The sequence below is a fragment of the Pipistrellus kuhlii genome, unplaced genomic scaffold (genome assembly GCF_014108245.1).
Source record: "Pipistrellus kuhlii isolate mPipKuh1 unplaced genomic scaffold, mPipKuh1.p scaffold_m20_p_2, whole genome shotgun sequence".
NCBI lineage: Eukaryota > Metazoa > Chordata > Mammalia > Chiroptera > Vespertilionidae > Pipistrellus > Pipistrellus kuhlii.
This window is the reverse complement of record NW_023425515.1, coordinates 48,195,469-48,209,759: the sequence shown is the minus strand read 5'-3', so window position 1 is coordinate 48,209,759 and position 14,291 is coordinate 48,195,469. Positions and strand designations below refer to the sequence as shown.

The following is a 14,291-nucleotide window of genomic DNA, read 5'->3' as shown; positions in this document are numbered from 1 at the left end:
AGCTGGTCCATGTTTCTCTCTCATCGACGTTTCTAGCTCTCTATCTCTCTCCCTTCCTCTCTGCAAAAAATCAATAAAATATATTTTAAAAAATATTACAAAAGTAACTAGTATTAACAACTTTTTCAGCAGTTTGGAAATAACTTTGTTTAATATTATAGAATCATAGACCTTAAAATCTCAGATGGTATGATGCAAAGTGTTCTTCATTCTATTTTATATATATTAAGGAAAAAATGAAATTTTGTGACAAAACTATGGTCATCAAAATTCTGTTTGCCAAATTTTGAAGTATTTATGGTAAAGTTACAAGAGACAGAAGTGGTAGTTTTCAAAAAAATATAAAGCTCTAAGTGGGCTTGTTACATATTAAGTGATGCTATATTAAGAAGTTTAAAAAACACATAGCCGAAACCGGTTTGGCTCAATGGATAGAGCGTCGGCTTGGGGACTGAAGGGTCCCGGGTTCAATTCCGGTCAAGGCATATACCTTGGTTGAGGGCATATCCCCAGTAGGGGGTGTGCAAGAGGCAGCTGATCGATGACTCTCTCATCGATGTTTCTAACTATCTCTCTCCCTTCCTCTCTGTAAAAAATCAATAAAAAAAAACATTAAAAAAAAACAACACATAAAAAGGGAATTAAATTAATGACTAATTAATCTATCTATATATATAAAAGGCTAAGGGATCATCTGTCCGGTGGCTATGATGCACAATGACCACCAGGGGCAGACAATCAATGCAGGAGCTGCTGAGCTGTGGTGACTCGGCAGCAGCAGTTATCAGGTAACACACCTCAGAAACAGAGAGGAAGGAGCCTGATTCTGGGTGTGTTGCCTGAGAACCTCCTTCTTACAATCCAGGACACCCCTTGGGGGGATGTTGAAGAGCCGGTTTCAGCCCAATTCCCGCAGGCCAGGCCAAGTGACCCCACCTTCTGGAGGACCCTGCTCACTGAGCAGATGCCCTTCGAGCCATGGCGCTACCCCAGATGCGGCTGGCTGGGGAGGGACCATGGAAGGCTGGCTCCAGGGCGTGCCTGGCCTGTCTCATGCAGTCCTGTCCTGCCAGCCACTTTCTAATTAATCTCCTTTCAATGTGCATGAATCCGTGCACTGGGGCACTAGTACTAAATAATTAAAGAGACTCTAAGAAGACTTGAGCTCTATTACCAACTTTAGCTTATTATCTAGTTAATATCAAAATAATTACCGAACTGGATATGTACCACTGGTCCGAAATGTTCCAGTATCTCTCTCTGAATGAATGCTCATTAAGTACTCTGTTCTTAATATTCACAAATTAGGGCAAGAGCTACAATAAATATTTTAACATAATATACTTTTAGGATAAGCAAATAGACAATCTGAGAGTCTACTTTACATGTAGTAACCAACTTTTTTTATATTGCCCTTAGTTTTAAGAAATATATTTTTTATTGATTTCAGAGCAGAAGGGAGAGAAAGAGAGATAGAAACATCATGATAAGAGAGAACCATGGATTGGCTGCCTCCTGCATGCCCCGTAATGGGGATCTGGGGATCGAGTTTGCAACCTGGGCATGTGCCCTGACTGGGAATCAAACTTGTGACCTCCTGGTTCATAGGTCAATGCTCAACGCCGGCCGGGCACCCTTAGTAGTTTTCATAAAGGGCAACAATAAATCAAGAATTATCGAGCCATTTCATAGGGGATATGGTTCTGGCTATAATATGTTTATATATAATGGGAGATGTCAGAGACATAATTTACTTGGGTATACTTCAAGTGTTTAATAATAAATTGATTAACTCGAAGTTGAAAAAGATATTTTTATGACTTTTCTAAAAATATATGATCTTATAAACTGGATTTAGAATCTTTGATTTCTAAGAATACATTTCACATAAGTAGCATACACTGTGGAATTTAAGACCTGAGAAATAAACACCCAGTTTCAAATGTATGTGATAAGACACTAGTAAAAACAACTGAGATCCAAAGAATTCTAAAATATCTTTTATCTAATAAACAGAATTTTCTTCAACTATTAAATAAAAACATGGCTTCTGCCCGGCTGGTGTGATTCAGAGATGGAGCGTCAACCTATGAACCAGGAGATCACAGTTTGATTCCTAGTCAGGGGACATGCTGGGTTGAGTTGCAGCCTTGATCTTTAATGGAGAGGCAGCCAATCAATGATTCTCTCTCATCACTGATGTCCCTATCTCTTTCTCCCTATCCTATCCTCTTTGAAATCAATAAAAATATATTTAAAAATAATAATAAAATATAAAGCATAGCTGCTGTAGGAGCAAAATGAATTGTCGTAAGTTCCATTCTATTACTTAATTTACTTTCTTTTGAGGGTAACTAATAACAATTTAACTTCTAAAAGACGATTCATGAATATATAATTAAGATTTAAATAATAAAAATTATCTATTATATATCTCCTCCACAATTAATGCATGGTTAAGATATTAATGTTTTCCTCACATCGTGAGGTATTTCCTTTCATGGAGTGGGAGAGGCTATCGTTACCAGTTTCCTTGTTATATGAGCTGATAAGAGAATGCCCTGAGGAATAACGTGCCAAAGAAGGAGGTTCTCTGCCTCCTTCTGGCTATGCCTTTCTTAACCTGAATTACCAAGACACAGCCCATCATCCAGACTTCAGTTTTTTAATCTATGAAATAAATGTATTTATGAAGAGGTCAGGGCTAATGTTAAAAGCTATAGGTGGCAAACTTTATTTTTAAACTATTAAAATATTTTCTAATGTTATAAAACTCTTGTTTAGTTTGAAACATTATCTGGAAAATGGTTAGACTCACAACAGATGTTAAAAATACTATAGGAAAAACTGAAACGGCGATAAAACATTTTCTTTGCAGCTACAATTATACAATCTCAAAATGTTAGACCTATAGGCTTAATTATGTCCTACACTGTTAAGTTTACATTCAGAACAAATTATTCTATGTATAATGGTGTTCCCTTAACATTAAAATGGTACTTTTTTCTGCCTTTATGCAGGGTAGGATAAAAGTAGGTTTACAATTTTGAGTATGCAAAAGAGTTTATTCTTATATTATTATCATTGTATTATTTTCCATACAAACAACTGTAAACTTACTTTTGTCCCACCCTGTATTTGCAGTAATTCTGCAATGATTTCTGTGAACGTTTTTTTTTTTTGTTTTGGTATTCTTGGCCAAAAAAACAGTGTATTTCCTAAATTATTTTTCATAATCTTTAGCTGAAGTAGAATTAAAGTTTTGCGATGTATTTTAAAATAGTCTATTAATATCTCCTTACAAATGTGGATATATTTAAAAGAAATAGAAAAGATGAAGATTTATCTACAAGATATTTCTTGAGTGCTTTTTATAATGAAAAAATATATTTTAAAGTATTATCAGTGACATAAAAAATTAATATTTAGTGTTAAAAAAAAAAAGTGGGAAAGAAAACTATATGGACAGAATTAGTCCTAAGTTTATAAAACTAAAATAAAAGTATGAACACACACTCAAAATTACAAAATGATAGCAAAATTTATCCATTTCTGAATGGAAAGATTAGAGATGCTCTTATTTCCTCCTTGATATTCTGCTAAGTTTTCTACAATAAAAATATTTTACATTTAAAATCAGGAAAAATGTAATAGAATTTATATTTTTCATTAATATGCCCCCTCACCCCACCAGCATTCTGTAACATACTAGAAAATGGGGGGGGGGGGGAAGTAGTACACATAACATTTCAAGTTTATAATTCACATTTATATAGATTCCCAAACTTTAAGATTATTATTTGATATTAAAAATTGGTGAACAAATTTCCTACTTACCTTCTCCAACCATCGACACGCCTATCGACATGCCTAAGAATTTGCTCTTAGTCCAGACATGCGCATTTACGCACATCTTCCTCTCTGCACATTCTGCGTAAAATCCTGATACTGGAGGATGATGGGAAACCTGTTCAGCAACAAATCTGACTGTATAGCAGTCTGGTCCCACCTGGCTTACAGCCTCCTCTGATGGAGGAGCATGATTTGGGACTGCCTGGGTGGAAGAGTTGCTAGTAACACTGGATGCTACCTCGCTTTTTGGCATCTTCCAGGAACAGTGAAATGTTTCTCCAATGATAGGATTGTACGGTTTCTTAGCAATGGCTCCCTTACGGCCTTCATGAAATGAGGTAAGGTAGTACTCAACAAAACGAATCATCCTGTCCTCAGCTGTGGCTCCGTTAGTGATGGCTATAAATAGATCGGGATGAGACATAAAGTCTGCATACATTTCCAGCAAGGAACGCTTCTCTAGGATAAATGTAGGAAGCACCACCTAGAACAATAAAAACAACAAAATAAAGAAATGTTAATCCAATGTAGGTAACTATTCTTATCTCTCAGAAAACATTTCAGTCTAAATGGTTATTAAACACAAAGCCACAAAGCTTGCTGAAGCCGGTTTGGTTCAGTGGTAGAGCGTCGGTCTGCGGACTGAAAGGTCCCAGGTTCGATTCCAGTTAAAGGCATGTACATTGGTTGCGGGCACATCCCCGGTAGGAGGTGTACAAGAGGCAGCTGGTCGATGTTTCTCTCTCATCAACGTTTCTAGCTCTCTATCTCTCTCCCTTCCTCTCTGTAAAAAATCAATAAAATATATATTAAAAAAAAAAAGCCACAAAGCTCATTAGAAAATAAGTATTGGTTTTACCAATTATACATAAATATTGATAAATAAAATTTTAAGATCTTTCTTAAAAGCATGCTTAAAAGGAAACAAAAATCTTCCCAAGTGGAAAGAAAGGAAGAAGAAAAAGAGAGAGAGAGAACCGGGGAGTCCAAAAGCCATGTAATAAGAGTTTGAGAGAGAGAGAGCAGCAAAAAAATGGAGGAGAGAAAATTACCAATGAAATAATTCAAGATTTCAGCCGGGACCGGTTTGGCTCAGTGGATAGAGCGTCGGCCTGCGGACTGAAATGTCCCGGGTTCAATTCCGGGCAAGGGCATATACCTTGGTTGCGGGTACATTCCCAGTGGGGGGTGTGCAAGAGGCAGCTGATCGATGATTCTCTCTCATCGATGTTTCTAACTCTATCCCTCTCTCTTCCTCTCTGAAAAATCAATAAAAAAGTATTTAAAAAAATAATTCAAGATTTCAGAGAACTGAAAAATATGAGTTTTCATACTGCAACCTTTTGGTGTATGGAATGACACTCCAACCAATTGAACAACACCAGCCAGGGTTATATATACATCTTTTTCTTTTTAAAAAGTACATATTTTTATTGATTTCAGAGAGGAAGGGAGAGGGAGAAAGAGACAGAACATCAATGATGAGAATCATTGATTGGCAGCATCCTGCATGCCACGCTGCACACTGGGGATCAAGCCCGCAACTGGCATGTGCCCTTGACCGAAATTGAACCCTGGACCTTTCAGTCTGCAGGCTCTATCCACTGAGCCAGATGAGCAAGAGCTATGCATCTTTTAAATTAACAAGGCACAAATGTGGGAAAAGTATATTATACACAGTTATTCACGCCAAGAGAGCGCTTAACCATCTGCATTACTATCACAGCACATTCTTTTCAAATGTCTTATGCCTCATAAACCACAACACTGTACTTATACCTTATGTACCTAAGTCTACTAAAGGACAGCAACTCCCTTATATGATTTCTCATTATAACTAATTTTAGAACTAACAGTCTTTTCTGAACTACTAATATGAAAATAATTTCTGGAATAAAAATGATACCCAGTTGAGCCAAAACCAGTTTGGCTCAGTGGGTAGAGCGTCGGCCTGCGGACTGAAAGTTTCCAGGCTCAATTCCGGTCAAGGGCATGTACCTGGGTTGCGGGCACATCCCCAGTAGGGGGTGTGCAAGAGGCAGCTGGTTGATGTTTCTCTCTCATCGATGTTTCTAGCTCTCTATCTCTCTCCCTTCCTCTCTATAAAAAAATCAATAAAATACATTTTAAAAAAAGATACCCAGTTGAGATGTTGTTAGATGAAGATGAAAGGTTTATGGTTTCTTTATTATTGATAATTCCAAAAAATGTCTGCTTCTTAGCAAGCTATTAATTCCATCATTTTTATTTTATTTTAAGCTTTAATTGGCTTTATTAAGTGATTCATGAATCAGGCAGCATTCAATCTAGCAACTAGAAGTGTACTCCCCAATCCACTTACTTTTAAACCCTTCTTATAATGACTGTAAGTTTAAGAAAACAAATAAATGTGTTTTTTCAAAATTTGAAATACTTCTAAATGAATATAAAAGGCAATGTGCTTTCTATTCAAATTATATCTTCAGATGAATAATTTGCTGAATCGAAGAACCTTTTAACCTACTTTCACTATTTCACTGGCATAAAAAAAACCTCAATTTGAAATACACTTCATAAGTCAATTTTGTAATGCCATACTAATGCAAAGTAATATCAGTAGTAATTCAAAGTACATAATCCACAGTAGTAAATATTTGACATATATAGGTTTTAAACATGATTTTGTGTGTGTGTGTGTGTGTATAAAATCCTTAACCGAGGATCTTTTCCCATTGATTTTGAGAGAGAGTGGAAGGAAGAGGGAAAGACAGAGAGAACACTGATGTGAGAGAAACACATTGACTGGTTGCTTCTTATATGAGCCCCGATCAGGGTCGGGGCCAGGGAGGAGCCTGCAACCAAGATACATGACCTTGACTGGAACCCGGGACCCTTTGGTGTTCAGGCCAACGCTTTATCCACTGAACCAAACCAGCTAGGGGTAACCCTGATTATTTTTTTAAATTGACATAGATTAACTGTTAAAAACAAATTAAGGCATACTAATTAAATAATCTAGGAATGGAGAAGATTGGCTTAAAATTAAAACTATAGATCAGTGCTAATCACACTTCAATGCATACACGAGTCGCCTTGGAGTTTATTAAATGTGGTACCTGGTCCTCTGAGTCTGGGATTGGAGGCTACGATTCTGCATTTCTAACAAGTTCTCAGGTAATGGTGATTCCAACTGGTCTTCAGATCATACTCCCTCCCTCCCCCGCCACCAGTTTTATTGAGGTGTAATTGACAAAACTGTAAGATATTTTAAAAAAATATATACTTTATTGATTTTTTTATAGAGAGGAAGAGAGAGGGACAGAGAGTTAGAAACATCGATGAGAGAGAATCATCAATCAGCTGCCTCTTGCACACCCCCTACTGGGGATGTGCCCGCAACCCAGGTACATGCCCTTGACCGGAATCGAACCCAGGACCTTTCAGTCCACGGGCCAACGCTCTATCCATTGAGCCAAACCAGTTTTGGCTGTAAGATACATTAAGTATATATTATGGTAATTTTATATACACATATATTGTAAAAAGATTCCCACTATCTAGTTAATTCAGACATAGTCTGCAACCTATGTATGGCCTTTTGTCAAATCTGGCATCCTGCTTTTATATATAAAGTTTAGTTGAAACATAGCCATGCCCAATTCAACATATTATCTATGGATACTAAGACAGAGTTAAGTAGTTCCAACAGAGACCTATGCCCACATAGCCAAAAAATAATTACTTTCTGGTCCTTTACAGAAAATATTTGTTATAGATAATACCCAAAATGTGCTATCCAACACGGGAAGTAAGAGTAAAGTAGAAGTATCAATGCCTTTCATGGTTTTGTGGGGTTATACATCCTTTTCTTTTTCTTTTTTTGTTAATCCTCACCTGAGGATATTTTTCCATGGATTTTCAGAGACGGTGGAAGGGAGAAAGACACAGAGAGAGAGACATCAGTTGACTGCCTCCTGCACCCTGTGGCCAGGGAGGATAGGGATAGAGCCTGCAACAGCGGCATGCGCCCTTCATTAGAACTGAATCCAGGACCCTCTGGTGTACAGGCTGACGGGCTAACCACTGAGCCAAGGTGGCTAGGACCATCCTTTTCTTTAGATTTCAGTTCTGTCTACCAATGGACCCTTTTAATTTTGTACAGAAACAAGAAAACTGTAAGTCCTCATTTGCTAAGAAACTTCCTGCTGGTAATATTTTTTAAAAATAAGAAATTACTTTATTGAAAATTAAGAAATGCTGATCAAGAGACTAAGAAACAAACTCATAAAGACTAAAAAGCCCTGACAACATTAATGATTACAGGTATAGCAGGTATGGTCCTGACCAATGCCCTCCACAGACAGTTTCTCCCATTACTTACTCTTGTTAAGTCCATGCCCAGCTTGAGCTGTGACAAGAGATGTAGGATAACACTGCGTTGTTCTTCCACAGCTCCCAGGTCTTCCTCCTTGTTGTCACAAGTATCCTCCACCTCATCATCTGTATTTATTTCTTCAGGTTCCTTGATGCAAAACAAGTCCATTGTTACAAATGCTTATTCATATCCTTCACGAAAAAGTTTAAACATCAGACTTGAAGACATTTATGTTGGGCCTAAATCGATCCGAGAACGGGCAAAAATCTTTTTATAAATGTAACTTCCAACACCTTGTCATAGAATAGATTTACTTCAATGAACCCATTATTGCTGATGCTGAACTTTTTCAAGATTTTGCCATATATATCATATTTTATATATATGTTGCAAAATTAGGGTATTTCAAAAAGAGTGAAAAATGTCACTTATGAATCTCAGGCTTTGTAGGCATTGAACACCTACCTGGGAATACCACCACTACCTATAACTTGAGTTCAAGGTATTTTGAGACAAATATTTGTCCTATTTTAAGCCAAAACTAAAAACATAAAATTTAAAAACGAGTGTGCATGTCAGATTTAACTATTGTAATCTATACTCATTCATTCTTGGAGTTGTCAGGAAGAAACCTAGGGTATGGAAATCCTGCAGTTACTCATGCCTTCTTCTTCTTTTTTAAATTGATCTTAGAGAGAGGAAGGTAAGGAGGGAGAGGAAGAGAAACTTCAGTTATTTCCTGCTTGCACCCCAACAGGTGTATGGGATGCCCAACCAACTGAGCCACACCAGCCAGGGCCTTCATGCCTTAATACCACAGAAAGTTCTTTGCCCAGCTCTTCAGTCTGCCAGTCAGCCAGCCAGTCAGTCAGTCAATCAAAAAACCCTTGGAAAACTGAAAATATCTACCTTTACCTCAATAAGGTCTTAGCTCCAAATAATTGGTTTAAAGAAACGTAATTTCTTATTTATTTCTATTTAAATATCAATACCAGTTTCAAATCCCAAGATTCTAAAGAACCTTATCACATGTCACTTTCCATGTTTACCTGGGGTGGTGTCCCATCTCTCTCATGGTATCTCTTCTTACTACCTCTATGCAAGACAGTTTCATATATGTATATTGCCTTTAGTACTGTATTAGATTTTAAGTTATGAGGATTTTAAAAAGGAAATAACCTTCCTTTTGTTAAGACAAGATTTCCTTCTTTTTAAAAATATATAGATTTTTAGTGATTTCAGAGAGAGGAAGGGAGAAGTAGAGAAAGATAAACATCAATGATGAGAGAGAATCATCATTGGCTGCCTCCTGCATGCCACACACTGGGGGTAGAGCCCACAACTTGGGCCTGTGCCCTGACTGGGAATTGAACAGTGACCTCTTGGTTCACAGGTCGATGCTCAACTACTGAGTCATGCTGGTCAGTCAGGCATAACTTTCCTTTTTAAAGATGTCCCTGCTTTTGGTTTTCTCATCCCATAACCAAATCCTATCATCCAAGAAGTTAATCTATATTGTGTAGCTAGGCAGAGAAAACCAATCCTAATCAGGCACAAAATCAAGAACTTAATGTTCTCTCAAAATACTCACAACAAAATATTAAACATAGTGACAGAGTTAAAGGGTAGTGGGTTTCTAGCCATTCTTCTACCTCTTTCTCTTTTTTTCCTCCTCTTTTCTTCTACCAAGGAAATCTGTATCTGTTCAAATTCTGATAAATCAACTAATGGCTTAGTTTATTTCCTCTTGTTAAGACTACACAATTTTGTTTGTACAAATCAGAATTACTACTTCTGTTTTTTATTTTTTATTTTATTTTAAAAAAATATATTTTATTGCCGGGACCGGTTTGGCTCAATGGATAGAGCGTCGGCTTGGGGACTGAAGGGACCCGGGTTCGATTCCGGTCAAGGGCATGTACCTTGGTTGCGGGCATATACCCAGTAGGGGGTGTGCAAGAGGCAGCTGATCGATGACTCTCTCTCATCGATGTTTCTAACTCTCTATCTCCCTCCCTTCCTCTCTGTATAAAATCAATAAAAAATATATTAAAAAAATATATATATATATATATATATTTTATTGATTTCTTACAGAGAGGAAGGGAGAGAGATAGAGAGCCAGAAACATCGACCAGCTGCCTCTTGCACACCCCCCACCTGAGATGTGCCCGCAACCAACGTACATGCCCCTGACCGGAATCGAACCCGGGACCCTTCAGTCCGCAGACCGACGCTCTACCACTGAGCCAAACCGGTTTCGGCTACTTCTGTTTTTTAGAGCTTGAAGAGAAATTCCAAAGGCTTTCTCACTTCCTCCTTTCAATGACTAGGAAGTCTTTCCATGAAGTATTTCCTGTTATCTATCCTAAATCATTTACACAATATAGTTTACGTAAACATTCTTGGGAAAGTTTATTCATCATAAAACAGGGGCGGAGGGGTTTATTCCCCTCATCCCCCCCTCTCTGTATGGATATTAACTATAATAATTATTCACTTGAGAAAAGTTGAAAACACACCACACAACCTAACAGGTCTTGATTATACAATGTTCTCCAGTCCTCTGACTAGGTACCACTGCATTGGGGTCATAACCTAAGACACAGATTAATAATGCAAATGTAACCCTGACATGATTATACAAGATAAAGTTTACGTTGCAGTTTCCCCTAATGAAAAGAGTATTAAATTAAAGAAATACAGTATAATCTGGCAGAAAACCTATTTAAAGAAATATAGTTTTTATTGTATTTATAAAAATAGTCAACTCACTTATTAGAATAGGGGGGGGAAAAAAAGCAATTCTATTGAATACTGATTCTAAAACTTGGTGTGAATGAAAAAACTTGGAAGGTCTCCTTTCTTTTTAAAATGGCTCTTCTTATAGGTCACCATGTCTTTCTAAAGAAAAGCTTAAGGTAAAAGAATAAAATAAATAAAGCATTGCCAAATTTCAAATAAATTCCAAATGTATAAAATCCCTACAAAACCAGAATGGTTAGCAAATACAGTAGAACAAGGAATTCATTCAATTTGGAGATTGCATGGCAAACACACACACACACACACACACACACACACACACACACACACACATTTTTTGTCCTGATTCCTGACTTGGGCACAACAGAACCAGGAGCTTCATTCTAGCCTCATGGGGTTTATTTACTCCATTGCCTGACATGAAATCTCCACAGCTATGTATCTCCAACTTGCATCAACACTCATATTTCAAAAAAAGGCATACGTGAATTTTTTATATTCATGTCTATTATGATGTGCTTCAATTAAGTCTAATGTCTTTTAATTTAGTATAATATGTACTAATTTTTTCTACTTACATGTGATATACTTTGTCTACTCAACATTTCAAAAGATTTGAAAATATAACAATCTTCTCCTCCCTACCTCTGTGCTGCATCTCCAACATATGCCTCTACCCTGACCGTCAGCACGTTTTGAATTCTCATTTAGAAGAAGATGGAGTATATAATCTATAGTTTACAGTTTTTTTACTTGCAAATTATATCTCAAGTCCTAATCTCTCTTCAAAGCTTTAATTTCATCATTTTCAACTGCTTTTTATATATATTTATAATCACTTATCCTCTTTTCACATAAAATCCAACTATATTCATAAATCATACTAAACCTTTTTTCTCAAAAAGCTTTCTTTCTAATTTTCCTAGCTTTGTGACTGGCACCACAATCTTATCTAATCATTTAGGCTAAAAAACTTGGGATCATCTTTGATCCAACCTTATATCCAGTCAATTATAAGTCCAACTGATTTTTCATTTGAGGTGCATGTTACCTATTCATTTGTCTTCACTTCTACTTCTATAGCTTCTATCCACACTTTAATTACAAGTGTCTTCTTAAACAAATCATCCCTCCCCCCATGCTCATGACCCTGTTATATGTATCACATTTAAGACAAAATTATTCTATAAAATTTTTATTCTCCTCTGGGCACAGCTTACACTGTATTCTATGGAGCAATACTCCAGGGATTATCATTCCACACAGAATGCAACATGGATGGTCATTGGATTTGTAAAAGCCAACAACCCTGTGGTCATTTTCCATAAACCAGGTGCCCTGCTAAATTTATCTTCATAACAATCTTATACAGTATTATCATCATCCCTGCTTTACAAATGAAAAAACTGAAGTTAAGAGAGGTTAATTGGCCCACGTTAGTAAAAAACAAGATCTGGACTCAAAACCATCAGGCAAGCATCCTCCCTGCTTGTGCTACTCTCCATCTTTAAGATTCCTTCACTATTCCTCTTTAAATCTTGTCTCCTTTCAAAGCCCAAGAGCATTTCTCCCCAAAGCATTTCCTATACACTCTATCCAGTACAGCTCTTTTTCTGAATGCCCATATCCCAGTAGTCTAAATAATATTAATTAAGAAGAAACAAATACTGCTTTACCTCAGTTTTTCAGTATATGTGCTGTGATTCCAAATCTCTTCCGTTAAAAGAACAGTCATCTATTTTTATGTCTCCTCTAATTCTTAACATGGGACTTGCCATATATTACTACATAGCTTAATATTTACTGATCGACTCCACAAATGACCTTGTCGAAAAGTTACAGGGAAAAAAATCTCAGCATTACACACTTTCTTTTCTTCTCTCTTGCCCACTCTGCCTGCCTCCTTAAGTCAAGGCCTTTGTCAGTTTTATTTTGTTTTTTAAAATGTGTTTCTATTGACTTTAGAGAGAGGAGGGGGAGAGGGAGGGAGAAAAATATTGATGTGAAAAATATCAATTGGTTGCCTCCTGCACACACCCTGACCAGGTATCAAACCCACAGCCTGGGTCACATGCCCTGATGGGGAGTTGAACTGACAACCCTGTGGTGCATGGGATGACGCTCAACCAACTGAGCCACACGGGCCAGGGCACCAGCTTTAGAAGTCCCTGTGTCAGCCGTAGCCGGTTTTGCTTAGTGGATAGAGCTTTGGTCTGTGGACTGAAGTGTCATGGGTTCAATTCCAGTCAAGGGCACGTATCTTGGTTGTAGACTCAATCCCTGGACACAGTCAAGTGTGGAAAGCAACCAATTGATTTGTCTCTCTCATATCGATGTTCCTCTCTCTATGTCTCTCCCCCTTCCTTCCACAAAAATATTCAATGGAAAATATATCCTCGGATGAGGATTAACAACAAAAAAGCCTCTTGTGTCATTTCTTTAAGAAGTAATTTGCTAATATACAAATTGCCATAAACTGTGCATTACTCTTGACTCAATAATTCTACTTTGAAATATAGCCTAGAAATATAATACAAATAAAAAGGAGGGTTAAAAAAGTAGACAAGATGATAGAGTGCTACTGTAATAAAAAAATAAAAACCTATTCAGTAGGCTGTTTCAACCTTTAATTATATAGGCCAAAATAACATAGAAAGAGTGCTTATGAGAAATATCAAGTAAAAAGAGCTTAAAAAAACACACTATCTCTGTAATTATGATAACCATAAAAATAACAAATGTGAATCCAAAAGGCAAAAAAAACCAAAACACCCAGTATCATTTGCTACAGGGGTGGAATTATAAATAGAATAAAACACTCCAGCTTCTGAGAAATGTGGGATAACTAGTACTTTGTAAAAAATACCAAACCCTAAGATTGTGTGCTATTTTAAGTAGAATAACACTTTCAAAATTTGGTTTGGTAAAGTGCTCACTATAAAAAAAAAAAAAAAGTAATTGTAAACCTTTAAACCTGTAAACATAATAAAATCTAGTAAATAATGTTAAATTAAGAATTGGAAGAGAGAAACATGCAAATAATCATATATTAGATAAGCTATTTTCTAGAAAAAGAAAAATGTGCAATTTCAATCTTTAAATACATTTTTATCAAGCAAAAATAACCAAAACTGAAAAGGGCACATAATTTAACATGGAAAACACAATATGCATAAGTTTTATACAACAGACCTCTTCCAAAGTCAAAGCTGGTAGAGTCTGCAAGAATGTTGCTCTGGTGTTAGGTTGCCCTGCACACACTGACAACAAACAGAGAACTGACCCCTCTTGAGTGGCTTCTAATTTTATACCAAAATGA

The 14,291-nt window shown here is 36.7% G+C and overlaps 1 protein-coding gene across 1 annotated transcript in view; it reads right to left on the bottom strand.

The window, feature by feature from the left end:
• OSBPL11 (oxysterol binding protein like 11) overlaps nucleotides 1-14,291 on the bottom strand; it is a 76,684-nt gene that overhangs the window by 17,708 nt on the left and 44,685 nt on the right. The window contains exons 8-9 of the mRNA XM_036447074.2: nucleotides 8,213-8,353; nucleotides 3,838-4,336 (exon numbers count right to left, since the gene is read on the bottom strand). Of these exons, the coding sequence (XP_036302967.1) occupies nucleotides 3,838-4,336; nucleotides 8,213-8,353 (640 nt within the window). The remainder of the gene's footprint in view (nucleotides 1-3,837; nucleotides 4,337-8,212; nucleotides 8,354-14,291) is intronic.